Raw genomic sequence first — 26,397 nt, forward strand, 5'->3', positions numbered from 1 at the left:
TATGTTACTCAGTAGGAAGCACACTTTGGCCTTGATGCTTTATTTATAATGATATGTCTTCCATCATTTGGAAACTTAGCTAAAAGCCAAAACATTTAAGGTATTGTATGATCAGAACATTTTCAAAGCTCAAATATCACAATTCCTCGCAGCAAATCTATTGCTCATAAAAGTCTTATTCATATTTTGTCTTATTGTCGCTTTTATTTTGTTTAGGTGAACCACAGCTGTGTTTCTGCAGGTATTTGTTCCCTTGCCCACAAGCTTTTCAGTTGGTAGCTAAAACTCCTTTCTTTAAAGTCATCTAAGTATATAACAATAACTTGATATTCATTTCCACATTCAGTCTGGCCCATGGCATTTGCTCACACATCAACAATAATGAGTTTCGGCATTTAAATGTCATTACTGCTGACAAAGTGAGCAAAATACATGATAAACAAAATCAGAGCACTGACCTGTATGCGTCCTCCGGTGTGCTTTTAAGTGGGAGCTTTTGGTGTACACCTTATTGCAGCCCTCAAAGTCACATCTGTGAATTCTTCTCTTTTTTGAATCTGGTGACTCTGACCTCCGGGGGCGTCGTATGCTTTCAATACAGAACGGGGACATGGAACTGCAACGGGAGAATAAGAATAAACATTAAAGCATTATTACACTGTGACAATAGCATTAGTACTTTCATACTAACATACTAAGCAGTATGTAGTGTATTCATACTTAAAAAGAGACACATAAAGCATACTCAAACCTATTCACATACATTGTTCAGCTCATTCGTTTTCTATGTGCATTGCAAAGGTTCAAAGAGTGTAGTTTCATTAACTGATCATTTACTTACATGAACTTCCCTTCCCCCAAACACCAGAGTTTGGAAGTAACTAAGTAAATGTACTCAAGTACTGTACTTAAGTAACATTTTAAAGATACTTGTTCTTTACTCGAGTATTTCCATGTTATGCTACTTTGTACTTCATCTTCATTGCAATTCAAAGGTAAATCATGTACTTGTACTTATTTTCTACCTTAAGTTACTTTACAGATTTTGATTAATGGTATGAAATATAATCAAGACTTAAATGAGACTTTAGTTACACCTGGAGTAACATTAAAAAACGACCCTGCAGTATACAAAGTAATTAAAACTAGATGCACCTTTACCAGCTTTGATAAACACTTTAATGCATCAATACTTACAAAATATATACATTATTCTGAAATGTACCAATTTGCATAACGATTACTTTTAGTGCTAATACTTTTGTACTTTTACTTGAATAACATTTTGAATGCAGGACTTCTACTTGTAAGAGAGTATTTCTAGACTTTGGTACTCCTACTTTCACTCAAGTACAAGATTTGAGTACTTCTCCCATCCCTGCCAAACACTAACAGTAGGTACTAACTGCAGTAAACAGCAAGGATGTATTCATGGTAAAAAATAACCCTGAGAAGAAGTGGAGCAGTATCTTTGCCAGCAGGTGGCAGTGCAGCACTGCTCCACGGTAAACAGAGGAAGCAGATGAGGTAAGAAGGATGGTATTCGTATTGCCCGAACACTTCCATGAATCATAGGTGGAGGGATAACGGAGTTTTATCTCAATGTTGTTCAGCGAGGTTAATGACTCCTGAGTTATATCGGCCATCAATACATTTAGGCATGACATTTCCTCTCCATTAACTAGTCAATATCACTGTTGATTATATCATGTGTCACTTTGGAATGTGTTTGTGTGCTTTTGCATGCAATACGTATACTGTACTTGTAAGTGTTTGCAGTCTCATTGCTGTGGCAAATGTTTAGTCTGTGCATGTAACACTTCTCTAAATCACACACAGACATACAGGAAGATAAAACAGAAGCTATGGTTGTGGTAGATGGTCAGTAGTTAATGTCTCATGTTCATCAATGAGCATATTTTACATGGGTAACAACTCATGACTACTGCACACACACAACAAATAGGCAGGAAAGACACAAGAACATCTCTGTTTACTGGAAGGGAGGAGTAATATTTGCGGGATATATCTAACGGGGCTCTGTCAGCAGTAATGGAGCACAGTTGCTTTTCTTCCAGGTCTCAGAGACTGCTGTGAATATTGAGAAACGGATAAGAGGGTGAAGAGGAGGAAGAGGAAGGAGTGAGCGTACGAAAGGAAAAGCTTGGGCCGTGTCAGATTTGAGAGGAGCAGGGTCTGCCAGACAGGCCTGCAGTGAACTGTCTCCACCACACATAACCCACTTCCTGTCTCTCAGTGTTTCACCGAAGCACCATTCGTCAAATGCAGACTCAGATATAGATGCATGCAATCATGATACACACAGGCCAGACAAATACACAAAACGACAGAAAAACACATACATACAGATAACCCGTTGCTCTTGGCTTACTGCCAAACTGAAGCTGTACAGGAAATGAACACACGGGTCAGATATGAAGTGGACTCTCTCCCTATTGCTTCAACCCCCCCCCCCCCTCACTGTGTCTGAGTTCAGAAAATATCTCACTGAACATGCAAGAAAGTATATCCATAAAGTTTAAAGTATACAGTTTTAATTAGAAATGATTGATGAGAGTACCGGGCCATCCACTAATCTAACAGAGAAATGCAGACACTCATTTATAATCTAAGGTACTGTTGGCCTCTGTATGTGTGTGTGTGTGTGTGTGTGTGTGTGTGTGTGTGTGTGTGTGTGTGTGTGTGTGTGTGTGTGTGTGTGTGTGTGTGTGTGTGTGTGTGTGTGTGTGTGTGTGTGTGTGTGTGTGTGTGTGTGTGTGTGTGTGTGTGTGTGTGTGTGTGTGTGTGTGTGTGTGTGTGTGTGGAGACCGGTGGAGACAGGCTTTATAGAGGAAACTCTATACTCAGACATCTAGCAGATGAGGCGGTGTTTACATTCTGACTTCATCCATGACGTAACTCCATGATTATGACGTAAATTATTGAGATCCGAGTACAACAAGTTCTAAAAACAGAGACTCATTATTCATCACTAACTAATTGATTTAACATGCAACAACTGTTTATCCTCTTCTGGTGACAATGATGTTGTCATCACTGCTCCATTTCAAGAGGTTGGTGAAAGAATTCATTTTGGGTATTAATAGAATTTTCCCACTGAGACATTACCAACAAAACCGAGGTAATCAGTTATACTTCCAAATCCACGTTTATGAAATGAAACTTCCTCACAACTGAAAGGTACCTGAATTACATGAGTGAAAATTAAAAAATTAAATAAAATCAATAATATTTCCTTCTGAGCCACAAAGGCATTGTATCACTCCAAACCTGGGTTTTCAATTATAAGTCAAACAACATTTTGAGGAAACTGGTATGGCATTATTCAGCATTACATTACATTACATTACATTGCATTTAGCTGACGCTTTTATCCAAAGCGACTTACAATAAGTGCATTCGACCAGGAAGACACAACCTTGAAGAAAACAGAATCATATAAGTACATCAGGTTTCATAGAGCCAAACATTTCAAGTGCTACTCAACTGGCTTTAGATAAGCCAGCCTTTAATAGTATATAAGTGCTTTGTTAATAAATCTATCGCTCGAAGTGGAGTCGAAAGAGATGAGTTTTCAGTTTGCGCCGGAAGATGTGCAAGCTATCTGCTGTCCTGATGTCAATGGGGAGCTCATTCCACCATCTTGGAGCCAGGATAGCAAACCCACGTGTTTTTGCTGTTCAGCATTATCTTTACATACAAGGCTGCAAATAATTAATAAGATATCTGGCTAATAAATCAACAATGAAAACAATGTTTGCTAAAGTCTTAAGTGAGCATTAAATAAAAGATATTCAATGTTTTGGAGAAAAAAAAGTTTTTAACTGCAGTTTATGGATGTTCATGCTTCTCTTCGCGTTGAGAAAGTTGCGCCACAACTGGTCTGTTATGCTTAATTTCTAAAAGATGCTACTATTAGTGTTAAGTTGACATTTATATAAGTGTGCTAATGCAAATGTCAAAGATCAACTTGCTCATAATTGATGAACTGGTGCATTTAAAACATATCAGCCAATAGAGATGCACTCGTTCACATTTAAAGGTAAAAGTATCGTTATTATAACTTGAAGGATTATAGGTTGTAGTTTGATTTTGGGATGGGCTGAGTAAATGTCCTAATTTAGGAAACAAAAAGGGGGGGAAATCTATAGAAAACAATAACGTTTCTGAGTAATGTGTAGTCCTATTTATACGAATAAACAATACGTATTTATGTTTTTACTGACACAACTTAGGCAATATGTCTTGTAGCGGTTTTGTGAGAATCGATTCGTTGTATTTCCTCATGTGAGCCCAGCGGCAGACTCACCCTGCCTTGAACTCTGTGTCACAGCGGCATCACGGCTGTGTGAATGTGTCTGTTTGTGTGTCCCAAAGCAGCCGCGAGAAATAGGAAGTACAGCTGAGAACGATTTCAGACAGAGCTGACCTCTGTTTTCGCTCCTTTGTTTCCCCTTTTTTTTTTCCACGTCTTCATCCGACTCTCTCAACGAGTGAAAACGAGAGAAGGACTGCGTGTCACCTGCAGCAGGGGTTTCCCACAATGCACAACACAATACATATTTTTTCAACTCCTCATAGGAAACAGGGTCAAAACAACAGACCGTGTAAACACAGCAACGGTGCGACGTGGTCTTTAAACGGACCTAGAGTAAAAGTGGACGTATCGAGAAAACAGGAAAGGGTGTGTGTGTGTGTGTGTGTGTGTGTGTGTGTGTGTGTGTGTGTGTGTGTGTGTGTGTGTGTGTGTGTGTGTGTGTGTATGTGTGTGTGTGTGTGTGTGTGTGTCAAACTGGAAGACTGCCCACTGGGCATTCCTGTACCTGTCCGAGGACACTACCCCTAGCCTATCCCCCCCCCCCTTCCTCCACCTGCTCTGCTCCATGGCCTCTGGGTCCTTGGGGACAAGCCAGACTTCAGCAGAGCAAACCCTTCCAACACAAGCCCCTAAAACCAAACACACACACACCTACACTCCCTCTCCTGTCTTCCTCTCTTTCACTCGTGCTCTCCCACAATAGCCTATCCACCCGTCCCCAGGGAAACACATGAATATGGAAGAGGCTGCCCAAGAAGCACATGACACACACACTCTCCCTCTATCTCACTCTCTCCTTTCACTCATTTATTTATATATGGATACCTGGATTGGAGGCTGTAGGCACTCCCATCCTCCGCCCTAACACTTCTCTACTCAGATGCTGACTGCTTGTGTAAATGTGGATACTCAATTACATAAAGCAAATCTTTCCTCCTTGGGATTTAACCTTTTTTTAATACAGCAGAAAAATGGACTGATATGTTTCAAAGAAGTGATTCTGTTGCACTGCAGATATCCATAAAGTGCATTTGTGTGTCAACACAGAATGCACATTCTTCCTCTATGGAAGCGTGTAACTCAAGAAGACTACAGACTGCTTTGTTTTTCCCAGACAAACATGCAAGTCTGTGTTCCTGTTGACAATGGCTGACCTCCTTCTGGAACCAGCTGTTCTGTCCACTGTGCAGAAACACTTGCGTGCATACAGTACAAAAACACATACACCGGAGGATTAATAGTTACGGACGTGCGCACATACTTTTTCTACACAGCACAGTCCGCACTTTGCAAACAGAGAAGTGAGTGTGTGGGCAGGCCCTGGCAGGGCATTGCTAAGCCCGGCTGGTGATTTCTCTCCATAGTGAAAGCTTGGGCAGTGAAACATGGGTCCTGCCAACCTCTGTTCTTCTCTGACCACCCGGTGCCCACGTGTGGCACTCAGGGGCATGCCTGTCCCTTTCAATAACCTGCATTGAAACCTGAGTCCTCCAGTGTGTGTGTGTGTGTGTGTGTGTGTGTGTGTGTGTGTGTGTGTGTGTGTGTGTGTGTGTGCGTGCGTGCGTGTGCGTGTGCGTGTGTGTGTGTGTGTGTGTGTATCCTCCCTGAAACATGGCAACCTCGACTTGTACCACTGAACGAACACAGCCAGAGAACGAATCTTCACCACAATGTGTTGTACAGTGCCACCACAATTACTCATTTAGTTTCATGACTGTACATGTTCACAAAGCCAGCAATGCTCTGTAAACAACACAATGTCTTGTTACAATGTCAACCCCATAAGCTGGAATGCTACATCCAAAAAACACAGCCGTCAGCCTCAGCCTTGTTAATGTTGCTACATCATTAGCAGGATTTTCACAGGAGTCTCTGAATAGTTTCCTTACAGTTAGTCTAAATAAAAAGTCCAATGGGCATTAGCTTGAGTCTGGCCAGGCTGCTGGATATGACTGTTCTGAGTTTATGGGCAGAAGGGGAGGAGGGCAAGGCCGAGCCAAGTGTTTTTCTGTGTCTTATTTCCTGTTACTGATCAGGATTCTGTGAGCTGTCATCCACTGGAGAGGCAAGACTTTACTGTCAACACAGATGGACTGGCACCGCAGGAGTTGTGATGTCTGGGCTTAAAGTATATCTGAGCCTTATGCATACAGGCATATAGATGCACTCCCACACAGATACATCCAAATGTGGAAGGGCAGCCACAAAAGCACTCAGAAATGCACAATGCTGGGTTTTATACTGGGTTTATATATAAATGATGCTATCATACAAGGGGACTGACAATGAGCACTGCCAGGGGAAATATTTGAAACCTCTGTACTGTGAACTCCGTAATGCCAGAGCTCTGATTATTTTACTTTATGTTCATTGTACTTTTAAAATGTGTAGGTTTTATACAAACTGTCGAAAACTTGTATGCTGTTACACGTATTTTACAATCCCTCTTAAAAAGGTCATAATTTCTTTGAATAAGACATGTTGCTAATATTTTAGAAACAAAACAGCTCGATAAACCTGAAAGTGTTTTTAAAAATACATTTACTATTAAAATGTGAGCAGTGAGATGTACTCCCTTTGGGGTGGGTTTATCCTATATAATTGATGAGCAATTTCAAGAAGCACTTATCTTATTAAATAACTAAATTGTGATTTTTGGGTGAGTGATCGAAGGAAAGTTAGTCTTAGTAAATGAAAAACTTTCTCCAACACTAAGAATACTTTAACAGCAGACCAAATTGAAACTCCTATAACACCAAACTTTACAGCTGCCAACAGTGAAGCGTGTTTGGATCAAGACCACACTTCCCAAACATCATCCTGTGACAACATAGAACAGAAATAACTGCTCAAGACAGAGAGAGGATTTTTTTTTGTTAGGGTCAGTAGAAGAGAAAAAGTCAGTGTAGAGACTCAACATTTCCACACACAGGTGTACAGATCATGATACTCACTCTTGTACGGCGCGGGCTATAGACAGCGCAGTGGAGCCGGTCTCATTAACACTGTCCAAGGTCACGTTTGGCAGGTCGTCGTCGTCACTGTCACTCTTGATCTGCCTTGGCGACAGGCCGTTGTGGTCTGTGTGTGCTGTGAGAACAGGACACAGACACAGGAGTCAGTGGGGACAGTTGTTGGTTGCATGTGTGTGAGTGTGAATACAGAATGCCCAAGTTTAAAGTATGTGTGTATGCACTGTGTCTGCTCTCTGTTCCCCTGCTGGTGCAACTGACAGGGAATCATATTCAAGATAATGACAAACTTTCACATAAAAGGCCTGAAGACAACACAAAAGTCTAAATCCACCCATTAACTGTTTGTTCTCTTCCTGGTAGTTAGCAAACTAGCTTCCTCCCTTCTTAGATTATTCTCTTTTGCACAGTAACCAAGAAGAAAAACATGCACCATCAACACTTCTGAGCCTCTGAGCCAGTGAGCGCAGGGGTCTCTTGTCCCTTGAGCTGCATGACAAACTAACATCTACTCCACAAGTTGTGACAACTTCTCCCCTGGACAACTCATTGGATATATTGCCAGAGCCTGCAGCCGTTCTGTCCTCTCGGTCTCCATGGACACCGGCTGCGTACATTCTGGGTAGCTCAAGAGATGAATGTCAAAAAATATATAAACCTGTCACAGACTACCTGTCAAATAAAAATGGATGGATATCCACTGGATTGAACATTTTAACATTTTGAAAAATACAGAGGAATACACAACTTGGAAATAGTCTACTATGTTAAATATTGAATAACTCTTCATGGTTCTGATGTATTCATCACCAAAACCCAATATACCTACAGTATAGTGATTCGCTTTCAGCTGAAATCTGTGACATCCCCTGTACGCCTGATGCTTTTATAAAAGCTATTAGGACTTCCACCTCCTCTGCCCTCTCAGCCGAGACTGTGGTCATAATGGCCCATAATAAGGGTCTAGAGTTGGGAGCAGACATGGTGTTATTACTGGGGGAGGGGTTAATGCTGTAACTCTGCTGGAGCCTTTGCTTTAAAGGTTTCCAAACTGTTGTCGTAGACTAAGACATGCAGAGTGGTCACCAGCTCGCCTACCCTATGGAAAACCTGTAATTAACTAGAAGTGCTCCGTGTGTTAGAAAGGGGTATTTTGAGCGAGGGACACAAAAGGAGGAGTAGTGGAGAGGTGGGCAGAGCACCGGATTTCTTTCTTTCTCTCCTGTTGTTTCCAGTCAAGCCCTGTTTCCATGGCAACCTCCTGCCGGAGACAGGGAGACAGCAGTGAAAGGAAGGGTACCCGCCCTCTCTTATAGAGGATGGCCAACCTGAGTGTGAGTGTGTGTGTGCGCGTGTGGGTGAGTGGTAGTTGTGTGTATATGTGAGTGCATGAAAGTGTTTTGTATCTGTGTTGAAAGCTTCAGTATGACTGCGACTTGCATCACTGCACATGATTGTTCAGTTTAAACCATGTCAAACAAGGAAAATCTGGGCTGTTGACCCTCACATTAACTTCCTATTTGAGGGGAGTGCGCTTTAGATAAAGACTCTACCACTAAAACAATAGAGACACCTGAAAAGGAAAACGTTCATATAAAATGGAAACAGAAAAATCGACTTAAATTCAAACAACAATATAATGAATTGTAACACTTTGTTTGTATATTATCATTTGATTGTGAAATCTTATGTCTCCTTAAGTCACATGAGTTACCAGAAATAGCTGGATGTTCTGTTTGTCTTCTGGTTGCGATGTGATTAAAAGTGACTGTATCCACCACACCCAACAGTCACACTCGTTCACCCCATTTCCTTTGTGCTTTGTGCTTTCACTGCATGGTAGAGCTGTTGTTGGACTGTGTACATGTGTGCGTGCATGTGTTTGTGTAAGTGCCACCCATCTTCAATATCCATCCACACCCTCTTATGCAAGCCTTGTTTTTCCTGTCCGTCCTTCTTTCCTCTTCTCTCCCAGGGAGCCGACATACAGTAAAACGCCCATCTCTAAGGGGACCACCACACCCATCCGACAAGTGTCTTTCTGACTACATAATCTAATTACACATGTTTGCTTTGAGTGTACGGTACATGCTCTGGTGTGAGCTTAAAAGTCTAAGTTTGTCCGTCCATCCTGCAAGGAATGTCAAGAAGCAACCTCTTTTTACGACCAACAGTTGGCCTGTGTACGGCTCACAGAGTTGGACAGAAACACCTTCTGTAGGCTCACTCCCAGTGGTTGGCAGTAACACCACACCCCGAGAGAAAACCAATAACACAGTCTAGCCCAGGCCAGAGACGTCTAATACTGAAACTGTCCCGGATGTTTGCTTCTCCATAGAAAGAAAGTAAACAACTGGTGTGGACCTGAACCAGAAGCTTTTAAAGACAGCCAAGATGGGAGAGCCTTTCAACCTGTTAACCTCATCTTCACTTTAAGAAGGGAACATTATTACCTGAGAGGCCACTTCTAAAAGAAAGCAAACGCACTCTCCTTTCACACAGTCATGCCCACTGTTGACATTAGACAGGAGGACATCTGGACAGACAAATATACCAGCGTAAACAGCTTGTCATTGGGATATATCAAGACTAAAAGCATAGATATTTCATTCTTCATTGCCTCATGCCAGCATTACCTGCCTTTGTCATCCCTTGTTTTTGTCAAGGCATCCCAATGTGATCAGACATGGATCATCTTTTATTCCATTTATGAAAAGGTTTCCAAATATTCATGTCTTGAGGGTGTTCAATTAATTTGTGGAGGCTGTTAGTTACCCCCTGAGCAGGAAACTAATTGAGGTGTATTGTGATGGTTGAAAGCTGATAAGTGAAAAATAATCAACAATTTTCATATAGATGATTATTTTCTTATCTTCTAAATAAACTTCCTCACTAAGTGGAGAAACTGTCTATAAAACTTCGAGATAGGTCAGACAGGTTAAGTTGAAATTTAAATCAATATAATACAGAAGGCGCAACGCATGCATTCTGATTCACAATGCGTCATAATTTCCTTCACAGTGCTCGACTATCAGTGCTGAGAAGTAGCTGGAAATTATAGCTTTTCGAAGTGCATGTGATGAAAATTCATGATCTCACCTTTGCCCTGTCTCTTCACCTCCTCCAGTAGAGGTAGCATGATGGCGTTGTTGAGTCTGGAGGGCGATCGAATGGCAGTGGTGTACATGAGGGGCAGCGACTGCACCACAACAGGGATGCGGTGAACATGGCTGACCAGCTTCCCTGCTCCCTGCAGGCTCAGAGGGCTGGATGGAGGCTGCGGCACAGAGTGCAGGATGTGCAAATACGGCTGACCTCTGACCCCGCTGCCGGGGGTGACCAGAGGGCCCGGCGTGAGCAGCGACGAGGCTGAGGTGATCACCGATGGAGACGAGGAGGAGGAGGAGGATGACGACGATAAAGAAGACGGGGAGAAAGCGTATCTGAGAGGGGAAGATGATGAGGTGGTGCTAGGGGTGGTGGATAGAGAGGAGGGGCGGGGTTTGTTGATTGACAGGTCGACAGGCTCGGTCTGTGTGTGGAAGTGCAGGTCGTGAGCGAGCAGGTCTTCTGGAGGTTCAGATTTAACTCTGCTGAGGAAGAAGGGGACGCCGTCCATCACAGAGTAAGGGCGCACTTTAGGTGACTGTGGGAGTCAAAAAGAGATTAATGTTAGATTTTTCCCCCAATCATTCATTTTTGTCATTTGAATGCCTTGAAAGTGCACTAGACTGCTACATACCACAGGGTATACATATGTAAGTAACACTAGCTGTCTACAATCAATTAATTCATGGCATAACATGTCATATTACTACTGTTATAACAATTATCTCTTTAATAAGTCAGGCCAGAAAGTGATATGTTAATGATTTCACTTGAATGATGATTATGTTTGTACAAGTATTGAGCTTCAGAAACCATAATGTTGCCTGCTAGTGATATGTTAGAAAGGTATGTGAAGTGACTTTTATTGAGATAAGAGCAATTAATATCCTCATGTTCATTCAAGCATTCAACTCCTTCTTGGTTAGCATGATGTCACTCACAGATGAAACGCAGGAGGAGTAGTGTCTCTCACACTCGCCTCCGCTCATCGTCTACTTTCTGTCTTTCTTTTCTCTTGGCGTGGGTTTCTCTATCTCTCTCCCTCCCTCTCCATCTCTTTCTGTTCCTCCTGTTTTCCATCACTCCCACAGAAAAAGCAGCTCTCTTGGCTCCCCTTATATCTCTCCTAAATCTCCTTTGTGACGGTGGAAAAACATCATATGGGCTCAATTTCCTGACCGTCTCCCTGTCTCTCACTGATGGGCCTCCTAAGGCCAACGCTGGTGGCTCAGAGTATCCCTCAGCACATCTTTCACCTAACACCAAGCAGACTGAAACACAACCGCCCCATCTGTCTGCACAAGTTTCAGGAAACTGTTTACTTGGAAAAGATAATGAAAAACATAGACAGTAGAAAGACAACACTATGCTACTAGTTGTCTTTTTCCAAACTCTTTCATATCATAATGGTTGTTGTTAAAATGAACCATTTAAGATGTGCTTGTGTAGATCTAGACTCACTATTTTATTTGGGAGGGGTTCTAGAGAGTGTGGTGTTGATCCTCACACTGGAGCCTTTCAGAGGCTGAGTCACAGCTTAGGCCATCAGGCAGCGAGTACATCCAGGACTTTTTACTAATCATACAGGAAAAGCTCATTAAACTAAAGGGAAAAACTTGAAACCACATAGCTGTAGCAGATATGAAAAGTGTTCCACGGATTTTCATCCACACTTTTTTGAGACTCACATTTCTTTCCGCTTATGTAATGCTGGCTGAGAGTGGGTCTGTGGTGAATTATGAACCTTTCTGTTCTTTTATGTAGTAGCCTGCTATTTTTACTCTAGACTTGTATACTCGTTTTTGGCCTACAGGAAATGTTTCGACCCCATGAATCAAAAAGTGCTTCTCCCTTTGTAACTCCTCCTCAGTTGGAAAACAAACCCTACCACATGAAATATGCCCTCGGATGACATCTGGACATTTAGGGTTCAGCTCAGGGTCAGCCGTGTCAAGGTTAGAGTTCACAGTACATAATACCACCCACAAAGCTATTTGTTTTACATATCATGAGAATTTAAACTGTATCACAACTGAACAAAGCTAATTAACTCCAGTGTAAAACTTGGATGAGATGTTTATTTATGTTCGTGAGTCCATTGTGGACATTTCTTGTAGTACAGATCAGTCAGAGACAATTCTCTTAAGAAATCGACCATTTATAGGCTGTTATATTTGGTCTTTTTGAGGGAGCTCTCAAAAGATCCAACGAGAATTCTGCTGGGAGAACAACCCATCTTTTGAAAAAATAACTACATACATAACTATAACATAGCAAACACAACAACACTAAAATATTCAACACAGGAGGACTATGCAGCTGCAAATGGCTATACTTTTACACCTGTAAAATATGTTTGTACTTTAATAGCTGGATGGTAACTGGGCAGATATGAGCCACTGATAGTAAAGCATGATGCAAATCAGCTGATGCAAGCTCTACTTTTTACTCCGCCTAAATGTCTTCATTGTTGCAATTGTTTCGACTTGCTTTGGCTACACATAATGCTAATATATCCCTGTGGTGATGGTTAGGTTACGAGTCTGATGGGTGGAGAACCATGTGACATGGAGTTTTCAGAGAAAGAAAATAATTGTTCTCATTTTTATTCTGAAATAAAATTCTAATATGCTCAAGGATTCTAAGCAACATTATTTAAGTCACTGTTGACGGGGTTCTTTTAGCAGTCAGTGACACTATACTCTATGTCCCCCTACAAAATCCTCTGATCAATGGTTTGTAAACATAAAATATAACGGTAAAATTATGGGTTAGTCTATTCCTTTATGAGCAAAAAATCCCTCCCTTGGGCTATCTAATTGCTCATTTGATTTGTATTGCTAAATCTGCTAGCGATCTATCTATAGTATCAGTTCCATGGCTTTACCTAAAGAAATATTTCAAAAGAGATATCACTTAATTAAAAATAATATGCATGTTGTGATGTCAAATGTGGCTCTACATCTTATGCATCAACTCAACATGTAGCCTTTCTTGACAGACCCTCAGGCCATCATCCAGCTGCTTTAGCAAGGGTCTCTCTGTGTTTGCATGTTCCTTATAGGATGTGAGTGTCACGGACCGCCTGGAGCTAAACTGCCTCAAGGCTTTAAAGTCATTACATCTATTGAGGCTGATCTCAGTGTAGAAATCTTGTCTTTCGTACCAAGTGCTCTTAGAGTGTGTAGTTGGCTATGAAATTCTGCAGGATTGCCAGTTCTCCCTATAACAGGAAAAAGAGGAACTGAAAAAAAAAGATATTTGTGCCAATCACAAGTGGAGTCTGAATGCTGTTTAGTACTATTTTATGATTAACAAGAGATATGTTGTTGCAATCCTAAAATGTGATTGGCTAAGCCATGTTTGAAGCTATTCTGTTTAAAGTTTTGTGACAGCATCTTGCATGGTTTTAACGCTATAGTGGTGAAAAAATCTGTCCACTGACAGAAAAACAACTGAAAACTGCTTCTGTGGTACTTCCTGCAACCGAAAACAGTTTCCATGATGACACACATACAAGTCAAAGCAATATCTTCTTGCTGTCACTGCTGGTAATAAGGCACACAGAAATGTGGCATACTATTGTAATGCAGCAAACAGTCAGCTACAAATAACAGACTGTTAGCTAAGAGGTGCAAAAACACATTATAGAATAACCCAACAGTGTCTTGCAGTTGTTATTATTGGCACCTAGGCCTACTTGATTGAGAATAATTGAGTATAAGACATCAAGCGTGTGAAGCAGTTGTTACTGAAGGTTAAAGGACATTATATTCTTATTTTCAGGTTCAAATGTTTATTTTGTGCCTCTACTGAGACATGTTTTCCTGCTTTAATGTTCAAAAAGGTCTTTATTTTTCTCATACTGCTACAGCACACCCCAGTCTGCTCCGATTGGTTAGCTGTTCAGCTCTGTTGTGATTGGTCAACCGCTTAGAGATGTCCCGCCTCTTAGCCATCACTTAGAATGTTATGGGGCGTTAGCCAATAGCCACAATTTAGTCACCATCTGATAGCATTGATGGAAAAATGAAGACTAGGAGTAAGGCTGTTTGCTCCTGAAAATGCAACTACTTTACTGTAATGTTATCTTGTCACTCCAATGAAGCAGTGGAGACACATCGAAACATCAATTCTCTATTGTAGTTTATTTTGAGCAACACAGGCTGTGTTCAATTCATTTGAACAAATGTTATGTTAGTTTGATTCTTTCTTTGAAAAAGTGACAGCCCTAATACCCAACCAATAATAAGTGGCAAAGCTCTCGAGAGGACTGAATTTAACTTTGTATTCGCATATAAAGGAATGTGCTATGTCATTATTCAAAAGAGTTAGGCTCACTTTGATTGTAGCCTTTCTGTTTGATGGAGTAGTTTATGACAACCTGTTCTACTTAAGCAAATCCTGTGTTGCTCCTGTGTAAAAAGGAGAACTTATGTGGAAAGGTCAAAACAACAGAGAGTATAGTGTTACAAAAAACAGAAATTTGATTTCGGTTCTCAGGAACATCTCAACCAGCCCAAATGGAAAACTGTAGCCGCCCCCTTCTCTCATTCTGACAGATACAAACACATGCATACACTCAAACCTACACATCCTCACACATGCTGACACACACATACAGATATGCTCGACCCGCCTGCCTCTGTCCACATGCCATTGTCTTTATTAGGGGATGCTGGTTAGCAGGGCAGATTTTCCAGCCTCTTGCTGGCGAATTGTCTAACAAGGCAGACCATTTCCAGCAAGCCCTTGGCCCCCCGCCACCCAAATGAAGACCACATTTCTGCAGCAGCCTAAACTGTCTGTCTGTGAGTCTGGAGTAAAGGGAAGCAAAGAGTGTAAGGGGAAGATTGGATCTCGGTGCACTTCAAAGCTGTGTGGGCTGCACTGCTCACATCCTGTCTGTGACTGACATCACTGCACGTATGGAGATAGACTTCAAAGCCCAGGTAATAGGTAGCATTTCGGGAGCACGGCTCTCAAACCCTTGAGCCACAGCTGAGAGCGGGACACCCAGAATGTGACCACCTGCTGCCTCTTGTCAAACCCTCAGACGTGGAGAGACAGATCTGATTCTTATCAATACAAAGCACCTACACAGCCAAACAATTCTCCACTGAGGAAACCTGATGGGCTATCAGCAGCTGGTATTTCCCTCATCCATCATCAGATTATGCTCTCCGTTTCGTCTCAACAGAAGAATAAAAAATGTTGCTCCTCTGCCACCGAATGCTCTTGGTGATATATTAGGAGGCAGGAAATTATTGATATGTTATGAATGGAAATCAATAATATCACAACACTAATTCATCATGACTACAAATATTAAGTGGCCTGCACACAGAGCTGTGGCAGCAACACAAAGCCCGTTGTAACCTAGCAACAGCTTCTCCATAACAAGACCACTTTATTTCTAGGTCTGTTGGACGAGAGAGCACTGGTACTGTATGTGGGCCCTTGAAACCTTGCATGAGGTGAATCCATTAGTGCTAACATGGTCAATTAGCAAAGTCCATTTGAACATAAAACTCGAAAATGACAAAAATTGTGAATATTTAAGAAAATAAATTCAAAGACATAACATTTCTGGTTCATATTCACATCGCACATCATTTTTGTGGTAACATTTAACTCCCCCCCCTGTGATAAATGCACATTAAGATATAGACACAGAGGTGACAATGTTAAAGAGTAAAGGCATGCATGGGATAGTGTAGAAAAAAGCTTTGATAAGTGTTTGCCGAGAAAGAGTATTTTGTTGCATCTGTCTTGTGTATATGTGTGTGTGAGCAAGATAAATTAATCATGTGTGTTTGTGAGAAGGAAGGGTCTGGGAGGATGAAGGAAAATTGAGAGACGTTAGAGGCAGGAACACACAGAGATGGATACGATTTAGATTTTCCCATGTGACCCTCCTCCCCGGAGCAGTGGCTACATCTGTGCAATCACCCCCAGCCAGCACGGACTGGCCCCCGTCACCTCCCCGAACCCCCCCCCCCATGCATTCCTGCTCCAGCTGTGGCTCTCCTCCTCTTCTCCTCTTCCTGCTTACTACCATGCTCTCCGACCACTCCTCTTAGCCCCCACACTCACTCTCTCACTCACTCACTTAGGCCTGGGAGTAATTATGAACCCATTGCCAGGAGGAGGAAAGACGGAAAGGAAAGCAGGAAAAGAAAAAAAAAGGAATTGTCTGGAAAACAACTGCTCTCTTACCCCTTGTTCCGAGTCCAGGGGCTCAGATTTGACTCGCACTGCAGGCATTCCGTCAAGCATTAACATCCTGTTTCTTAGGCTGCCTGCAAAAGGAAACAGAGGAGGTGTAAGACGGGTGTTTTAGCATGACTAAGCAGGTCCCACACTCAGTTATTCACACATGGACATCTATGATGTTGTGCCTACACCCACGGAGAGCAAACCACATTTTAAATAGACACAATTCATATTTCAAAAACCATCAGAAGCTGATGGGAAAAACATGCTCACAAACTGTGTAAACTCAGTCAATGCACAGCATGATTCAGACTTCTCCGTAACAACAACAATTCAATTGCCTGGTGGGCTGCAGCAGGACTAATAACACTTTATAATGCTGTCTATTTATAATGCTGACTAAAATCCTCTTAACACTTCAGTGGATTACAAATATTTGCTTTGTTATATAGTTACTCAACAGCACAGCCACACAACATGTTCTCCTTAACCACTGACATAAAAAACAATAATTGATACTTGGAACTAAAAACGTTTACCCCAGGGATTATATATTTATTTGGAGGACTACATGTACATACATGCAAACACACACTTATTGGTACATCTATACATCCATCCTTCCCTCTGCAACCTCTGAACACTGTGCCTATGCAAAGGAGGCAGCAGTGCCCGTCTCCTCAGCTCCGTGCTGTGGCTTTAAGAGGGATACTCGGATGGAGCCAATGACAACAATGCATGTTCCGTATCCCTGAGTCGGGGCCGACCTGAGGTAACCTTTTCTCTTATTATTTTAGCAGCAGTACATGGAGGAATGTAAGCAAGGCAAATAGTCTCTACACATCTCTATTATTCTGCACTGCTGGCACCAGCAGCAGGATGTGTGGCCCAATCCTGGAAACTAGCAGCACCAAAGCCACCATGACCATTCTTGTGCGGGAAAAAAAATAAATCACAAATTACTCTTTTTCCATCAAACTGTACTAACCATCTGAGTATCCGTGAGGCCTGGTGAATCATCATGATTTTTCATCCATGCAAGATAGAGAAAACATTTTTTCTTTTGTGATTTTAATAATAAAACTGTCACCAGACTAAGGGACAGTTTCATCCCAGTTTCATAAGACACATGAACTTTTGAAAAAACATCCATAACATTAATCTGTTTGCAACTTATATATATCAATATTCCAATTACTTTTATATAGACTATTCCGCACTATTTCTATTATATTCTATTTTATTTTATTTACTTGCACTATTTTATCTGTTTTATTGTATTGCACTGTTGGAGGAGCCTTTGACCTAAGGTTTTCATTGGCATAACTACACTGTAGCTATGTACAAATGACAATAAAAGCCTTGAATCCTAATTGCATGAAAAAAATTATTTAAAATCACATATTGTTCCACTACCTCGATTCTCAAGCAAAAGGCTAATCCTGACTGTTTGTGTGCGAGGGAGGCAGAGAAAGAGGGAGGATTTACTCTCTCAATCTGCAACCCCCCAGATCTCTCCTCTCAGGTCTAAGTCCCTCAGGTACCCTGGCTGTGCTGCTATTGTATTGTTGTCCAGGATGTCCTTCGGCTCCAGGTCTTGGTAGGCCCAGATAGTGTTGCCATAGTAACAGCTGGGGCGGGTGGAGCTGTAGCTTCAGTCCAGCCTCAAGCCATGTGGTGAGGAGAAGAAATGAGAGGAGGCAGAAAGTGAGGTTTGTTTTCCTCAAGATGACCATCATTCTGCCAGAGAAAAATTCTCCCTCTCAGAATTGTTTTAATGTTTTTACAAAAAGGAGTTTTCAGTTCAAATCAATATTTTTCTCACGGGGTGAATTTCACTTTGGCACAACATTCTTTTGGAGCCTCACAAAAAGTGTACCTCATTCAAACTTATTTGTTCTTTCTGCTTAATGTGCACACTCCCTTCAAATTAAATCATAACACGTCAACGTTGCACGCAGCGGCACATTCAGAATCGCTCATTTCTGAAAGTAACAACCTTTTCCAAGGTGTCCATTTAATCCAGTGGTGTGTGATCACCTTCTTAAGGAACTGGCCTGCAGAAAGCCATTTATTGGAAATCAATGGCCATTGCACATATGTGCTTGTGACTGTAATGACCAAAGAGCTAACAGCAGAGAGAGACCTAACACTGAGTAATGAGCCCACAGAGGGGCTCAGCCTGTCGAACAGGTCATGTCGAAACACTTCAACCAAAGTCATGTGTCAACTGCTTTTGTGTCCATGAAAGGAACATGTCTGCCAGTTAGTATTTCATGGTCTCAAATTAAAATGATATGGACAAAGATTTAGTTTGAAATGAAGAGGTAATAAACCAATGTGTAATCTCTATCACTAAATGTGGTCTGCTGTCGGCAGGCTTAGGCGACCAGCAGTGTGCTGTCCATCAGGAGCCTCTGTGTGTGGGATATGGAGAGAGGGAGGGGGTTAGAGGGAAACTGGGTAGATTAAGATCACCTTTCCATTTGCTGCACTCTGAAATGAAATGGCCATCCCAGGTGTGTGGGGGAGTTGGATGGAGAGAGGAGGGCAGTGGAGTGTTGAAGCATCTAATTTCTCTCTCCTGCCTGCCCTCCCATCCCCACCGAAATCCCTATAATGAAAAAAAATGAGGGTAAAGGGAGCAGGTAACAATTGGGGCTAGTTCTAACAGGAAAAATGTCCGAAATATACAAATGTCAGTGTCTGCTGCTCTTTCCGCTTTTCTGTTTGTGCTTATTGTGTGTCTGCAAATACATTTGAAAGTATGAATATACACATATATGACCTCGAGGTCCACAATCTCCAAGTTCCCTGATGGCTACCGCTGTGCTGATGGAGACGATAGCAACTATCGAGAGAAGGATAGAGCCTGGGCAAACCAACCCTGAACAGACTAGCTGGATCAATTGACGTGGCAAAGCTCTCTGAAACAAATGTTGACCTCATACATGAGTGACATCATCCACACTGACACACATATGTTAAGATTGGTCCAAACACATGCGCCACATTAACTCAAAATATCTCAAAGGAAAACATGTAAAACATACCAGTCAGTAAGAGCATGTTTAACTTTATCTCAGCATATGCGACTGTGAATAAATATACTGCATAACACAGCAAGAAAGACATGTATGTAAAAGAGAAAGTTAAGCTTGAACAAACTCATAAAATCAGATTTAGTATCTGGCTGTGTACCATCTCAGCTTTCTGTCTCATCCCTCTCTCTCTCTTATGTGCACACACACACACACACACCCACAGCACACACCCTGACACACACTGTAACAGACGGGCCCCTCCAATGCTTTGTTCCCATGTCGAGCGCCCAGAGCAACTGGGTGCATCTGTGTCACAGAGGCTGGACCTGCTGCCACGGACTGGGATGGAAGAAGGATGGAAAAAAGGAAGAGGGGAAGTGAAGGGAGCAATGAATTATGGGAGAAACATGAGGAAGTGTTAGGGAAGGTGATAGCAAGAGAAGTGAGTGAGGGTGGGGGCTCTTGAAGAGCACATAGTTGCTGGCAGGAGCAGCGGTTAGGGAAACAACTAAGGGGAGTTGAAGAGGTTGAGGAGGGGGGGAAGGGTGTTTAGTGGGGAGGAGGAGGAGGGGCAGGAGGCAGAGAAGCGAGAGAGGGTAGAGAGGGGATATGGACCGCCGCCAAGGCCCGGTCGAGCACAAAGCACACGGTGCAAGAATGCCAACAGACCCCCTCCCACCCGGTTCTCTAGCAAAAAGAAGAGAGGGGAAAAAAAGGAAAGCTATAGAAGGAAACTGCAAGGAAATGCTTCAAAATGTTGAAAATCAGAAACGAATTACAGTATCTAGTGCTGTGAGGGCAAGTGCATTAAATGGACAGAGCTTTTGAAGATGTGAGATGAGCATTTCCTGTGTTTGGCCGGTGTTTTGTGCCGCTGGCCTCTTTGCTGCGGCTCACTTCCCTCTTCTGTGCCCCTGGACACCCCGATGTGACACATTGGCCTGATAACCAGCCTACAACTGCTAACTCACCAGCACACTCCTCCCCTTCCTCTCTTTGAACTCACTCAGTGAAGCAACTTTTTAGTACTGAAAGCTAACCACCTTCACAACATGCGAAGAAATCACTTGCTAAAAAAAAGGTTGGGTGAGTGACACTTTGTAGACCCTTGAAAATAAAAGTCTAGAAATGAAACATTGATCTTGTTTGCTGTGTAGACACAATAGAGCCACAGCTGAATCACAGCTGATTTTCGATCTCAATCTGCTTCACGTTAAGCTGTGTGTGTTCATGACCTCATCTTGTTGGCCTCATTCTGTTCTTGAGAGCTCATTCAAATAGTTCCCTGCAGAGTTACTGCTTAAACAGTAACTGCACGCAGGCAAATAACAGCGGCTAATAACGGCGAGTGGTCGACTACTCAAGACTTGAACCGTTAACCAATCAAGGTCAGTGCTGCCGTATAACGCCAAAAGGCATTAACTACATGTTACATGTCTGTGTTTAAGACATCTGTTTCACTGTAAAACAAAAAAATATTGTGCAGTAGAAAACTGCCTTTAAAAAAAACAGTATTTATGTTAATGGCGGTAGAAAGAATAAAATTGACAACTTTTTCTGACCTTTTACCTGCTTTAACAAAAATCCTTTAGTAATTGATTTCTTTATACTGTATAATTAAGACAGTGGCTAATTGTTAGTGTAAGAAAGTTGTTAGTAACTCAAAGTGGCCTAACCTAGATGGCATTTTGGATTGTCGATATATACATACAGTTGCAAGAAAAAGTATGTGAACCCTTTGGATTCTTCACACATAGCGTTGTGTGTTCCTTCCAAACAACTCAACTTTGGTTTCATCTGTCCACAGAATATTTTGCCAGTAGTGCTGTGGAACATCCAGGTGCTCTTTTGCAAACTTCAAACATGCAGCCATGTTTTTTCTGGACAGCAGTGGCTTCCTCCGTGGTGTCCTCCCATGAACTCCATTCTTGTTCAGTGTTTTACGTATCGTAGATTCGTCAACAGAGATGTTAGCATGTGCCAGAGATTTCTTTAAGTCTCTAGCTGACACTCTAGGATTCTTCGTCACCTCATTGAGCATTCTGCGCTGTGCTCTTGCAGTCATCTTTACAGGACGGCCACTCCTAGGGAGAGTAGCAACAGTGCTGAACTTTCTCCATTTATAGACAATTTGTCTTACCGTGGACTGATGAACATCAAGGCTTTTAGAGATACCTTTGTAACCCTTTCCAGCTTTATGCAAGTCAACAATTCTTAATCGTAGGTCTTCTGAGAGCTCTTTTGTGCGAGGCATGGTTCACATCTGGCAATGCTTCTTAAGAATAGCAAATTCAAAACTGGTGTGTATTTTTTATAGGGCAGGGCAGCTTTAACCAACACCTCCAATCTCGTCTCATTGATTGGACTCCAGGTTGGCTGACTCCTGACTCCAATTAGCTCTTGAAGAAGTCTTTAGCCTAGGGGTTCACATACTTGTTCCACCCTGCACTGTGAATGTTTACATGGTGTGTTCAATAAAAACATGAAAACATAAATTGTTTGTGTGGTATTAGTTTAAGCAGACTGTGTTTGTCTATTGTTGTGACTTAGATGAAGATCAGAACACATTTTATGACCAACGTATGCAGAAATCCAGGTAATTCCAAAGGGTTCACATACTTTTTCTTGCAACTGTATATCCTTTTCATCATGGTCATCATCACCATCATTAGCGATGTTTTTTCTCCTCACAAGATGTAAAGTGGAGTTACTCTTTAAGACTGGCAACTCCTACTTAGCGTGTTATCTCTGTTCAGAAAAAATCTTAAAATAAGCTCTAAAATTCCCTACATTTGAGTGCTTATATTAATTTACTTTTACAGAAATGTAGTATTGCATTTCTACAAAGTGACATTTGATTGTGTATTTAACCTTTGGTGACATCATTAGGTCTTATCTTCCCAGACATGACAAAACACCCCCCACAGCCACAGAAGACACATCACACATGTTTTTGCGGGCAGAGAGCTTCCTATGATGAGTTACCTGACCTTTATCTTCTGCTGGAGTTTCCCTGTAAGACTTTCTAAACTGTGCATACCAGGTACAGTAAACAGTCATGATGCTATTTGTAAAGTCTGTGTAAGGTGGGGATGTGTGTTTCCCCTCAGACTTCACTCCTGGATATACTGAGATGGACATAGTCTTTTTTTCTCTCTAATAATTCCTGGCACTCCGTGAATGGTCTCAGAATTTCCATTTCATAAGCCGTATTTTCCTTGGCAGAAGCAGCGAGCGAAGTCTTTTGGATGCTTCTGGGACATTTTTGAACGGGGCTCAAGAGAGCAGAGTGCTGCTACCTCGCATGTTCATAGAAGCATGGACTTCTCTAACAAGCACAATGGCATCAAACCCCCACAGCTACCCTTTGAAAAAAAGAGGAAAAAAGTTCCCTTTAGGGTTCAAATTAAAACCCCTTAGAGTGGCACTCAACTGATGCACTTTACCTCGAAACACCCTGCCCTTTTCCTCTGGGAATCAATCAGTTCCACAGAGGCAAGACACTGCGTTCTTCATGAGCACAGTTATTATTATTAGACAGAAAACACTTGCATAGGATGCTTTCCTCTCCAGGACATTCGGCCAAACTTTGGGAGCTTATCAGGTCCCATCAATTCAAACTGAATGTCATTCTCTATCTGTCTGAGGCTATCCTGGCTTCACCATGTTGTTGAATTTGATGTGACGTACATGAATAACTGGGCTCCTACAAATGCAGACTGCAATTCAAAAAAACATCTAATGGTTCCATTTTGATGTCACAAAACTTGGCGGCTAGATAGACACATTCAAGAGGATGATTATATTTAAAGAGGCCACCACTAGCAGCAAAATAATATAAGACCCATCACTTTATGGAAGTGCTTTCATAAAGTGAAAAAGAGTGAATGATCGTCATGCTTGAAAATAAAATGAAATAGACTGTGACAGCCCCAAAGATGAAACCATTTGCCCACTGAATACTAACGGCTAAAAGGTGAGTATAGATCGGATTGATCCATACATCAGAATAAAAATCCACCTCCATCGTAGTAAGTAAGTAAGCTTTGAGAAAAAACGCAAAAACTGCAAATGTGTGACCCTGTATAAAGAAACTGGCACAGATTAGGCCACCTCCACATTACAGATCCTTGCTTTTATGGTGGTAAGTAATCTATGTTATAGTGGACAGCAAATTATTATAAATGTGTGCAACGCAGAGTGGGTTGCTAAGCCTGGGTTCAGGGGGTTTGAATCAGTCACTATATGTAGAAAAAGAGCTCAGCAACGAGTGCCAACACTTGTAATCCCTGCACAATGACCTCATTATGTAAGTTCCTGTACACATCTCAGACAAAAATGTTCCTTCATTTACAGTATACAGCATAATATAAATTAAATGATGTGTGTGTGATAAAGAGCAGTGAACTCATGTTATAGGATTAGCCAGAGAGCTGATACTCATATAAAAACATAGAAAACACACACACAGAAACAACACACATTTGCACACCCACGGAAGTTCCCATATTCTGCCAGATTGCCCTTGGGTCCTTGCTATTTCTGCCAGGGGCAGGGGGATCCTGTGTCAGTAATCCTGTCGGGATGAGGGGGGATGAGGTCGCCGGATGCAGCGCGAGTCAACTGACTTCACCAGCACACACAGAAATATAAATCCAATAATTTGTAGGTAAAAGTTTTGTTTACACAGCATAAAAAAGGTGCAGAAAGAGTGTGCACAGACATGCATCCAAACAAATTAAACAATACACACACACCCACTGTCCTATCAGCCCATGCATACTTATTACTGCCAGTAATAATACTCTAACCAGATGTGTTTCTAGTGTCTCTTTAAAAAGGAAACTCAGCAGCTTGAATTTCTGTAAAAACAATCCTTTTTTTCACAGGTTAAAGGGGAAATCCTTAGTGATTTAATTTTTTTGTCTTTGTAAAAAGCTCCCCACCTACGACAATATCACCTCCGTCCCTTCTAAGGTCTTGTGAAACTGTAAATGAAGAAGCTACTTGTGCTGAAAGGAAACACTCAAAGCGTAAAAAGAAGAGACAGTCACTGTCTGGTTTTGTCTGTGTCTCTGTCTGTGTGTCAAACGCATTTCTTATAAAGCTGACTTCCTGAGTCCCTGCTCTGTTCTAAAACCTGGTTATACACACACACACACACACTCAGACACACACACACACCTTGTGACCCCTGCCTGCAACCACAATGAACCATATTTATCTTAGGTTAAGAGACAGACTCATACAAACACATCTCTGTCTCTCAATACAGCTATGCTTAGGAAGAAAAAGAATATAGATGCCCATTCAACACAAAAAGACACCCACACACACCTACAGCATGCACACACCAAAAACACACAAATACACACACTCCTCCACAGCGCTCTAGAGAGAGGTAAACAGAAGAGTCTGACATCCTCTTGCATCATGTGCCGCAAATACAACGGAGAAACAGCTAAACAAGCTGTGACTGTGACAGCTCTAAAGTGAGGTGGCATAGTGAGCTTCGACTTACAAGTCAAAGCAATTTGTGACACCATTCGAGGCAGTTTATGTCCAATTGAAGATCATTTTGATGTGAAAGAATAAGTTCAATATCATGTGCGAGGGGCTGGATTGAGTTGGGCGCTAAAGAAACCACAAATAGAAGCCACAAAACAGCTCCTAAAGAGCCAATACACTGTGAGCTCTTCCTGTTTCAACATAATCGGGTGACCTCCCTAGAACACCCTTCACACGCACAGACACACGCACTCACACACACAGCTTAGTAAATGCGGTAGGGTCAGTGGCTGTGCATCTAAAATAGCCACTGACACAAAAACCTCACTTGTACCAAAGGAGGGGGAGGTGGAGCCGAGAACAAACGCGTGTAATTGGCGCAGCACTTCAGGAATATACTGCCACATTTTGCATGATCATAGGGAAGTTCACACACTGGGGCTATCCTGCATGTGCGCATGGGAGAGAGGGAGATACAGAGAAAAAGGAGAAATCAATAAAGAATGCACTCAGTGACTCTGTCCTCGTCTCTTATTTACTCTCAGTGCACAGGTCCTAGGTCGAGGTGACCACACACAGCAGAGCTTCATAATCATCTCAAACTGACAGGGGTGCATCGGATCAGTCCTGTTTGAAATTCCCAGCAAATAATTGTAAACCAGTTAAGACTTTCTTCCAGATGCTTTAATAGCTGCTTTTCAATAAAAATACAAAATGGAAAATAAACAAATTCTGCAGAGTATGTGAAAAAATGTAAATGTCGACTTTAATTAAATGTATTATGTCGACAGATTTCACATAATTTGATTAGGTTACTAAAAAGTTGAAATAAAAAAACGAGGTTCAACTTAACATTATTGCTTTCAACCAACCGAATACAGTTATGTGAAATCTGTTGACATATAATAATGAAAGTCTTAAAACCACATAATGTGAGTAACTTAATCATGATTCCTAGTCATTGCTGCAATAAGGCAAAGGTTAGAGCCGCTTTTTGTGTACTGGAGCAGAGGGTCAGAGTGAGGCGAGAAGTGGGATGCATTAGATTAGCATCCTCACAATGACCTGCATCCTTCCCGGTACCACTACGACCACCACCCACCCACACACTCTCTTTTTTGCTCACGTCCCTAATACACTCCTGCCCTTTTTTTGTGAGTAGCCTTTTATCCCCTTAGGCTCTGATAGTGTATGTGTGTGTGTGCTTGTG

General features: G+C 41.9%; 1 protein-coding gene across 4 annotated transcripts in view; it reads right to left on the reverse strand.

Moving 5' to 3' along the window:
• The window catches only part of klf12b (Kruppel-like factor 12b), a 36,855-nt gene that overhangs the window by 4,182 nt on the left and 6,276 nt on the right, over positions 1 to 26,397 (reverse strand). For 3 of the 4 annotated variants that reach the window (XM_034213507.1, XM_034213508.1, XM_034213509.1), the window contains exons 2-5: positions 16,639 to 16,721; positions 10,411 to 10,957; positions 7,294 to 7,429; positions 459 to 616 (exon numbers count right to left, since the gene is read on the reverse strand). In XM_034213507.1, the coding sequence (XP_034069398.1) occupies positions 459 to 616; positions 7,294 to 7,429; positions 10,411 to 10,957; positions 16,639 to 16,721 (924 nt within the window). Of the gene's footprint in view, positions 1 to 458; positions 617 to 7,293; positions 7,430 to 10,410; positions 10,958 to 16,638; positions 16,722 to 19,113; positions 19,133 to 26,397 lie in introns of those variants that run through there. The other variant, XM_034213510.1, reaches the window with a different exon arrangement.

This window comes from Gymnodraco acuticeps, unplaced genomic scaffold, assembly GCF_902827175.1.
Source record: "Gymnodraco acuticeps unplaced genomic scaffold, fGymAcu1.1, whole genome shotgun sequence".
In the NCBI taxonomy this organism is placed as follows: Eukaryota; Metazoa; Chordata; class Actinopteri; order Perciformes; family Bathydraconidae; genus Gymnodraco; species Gymnodraco acuticeps.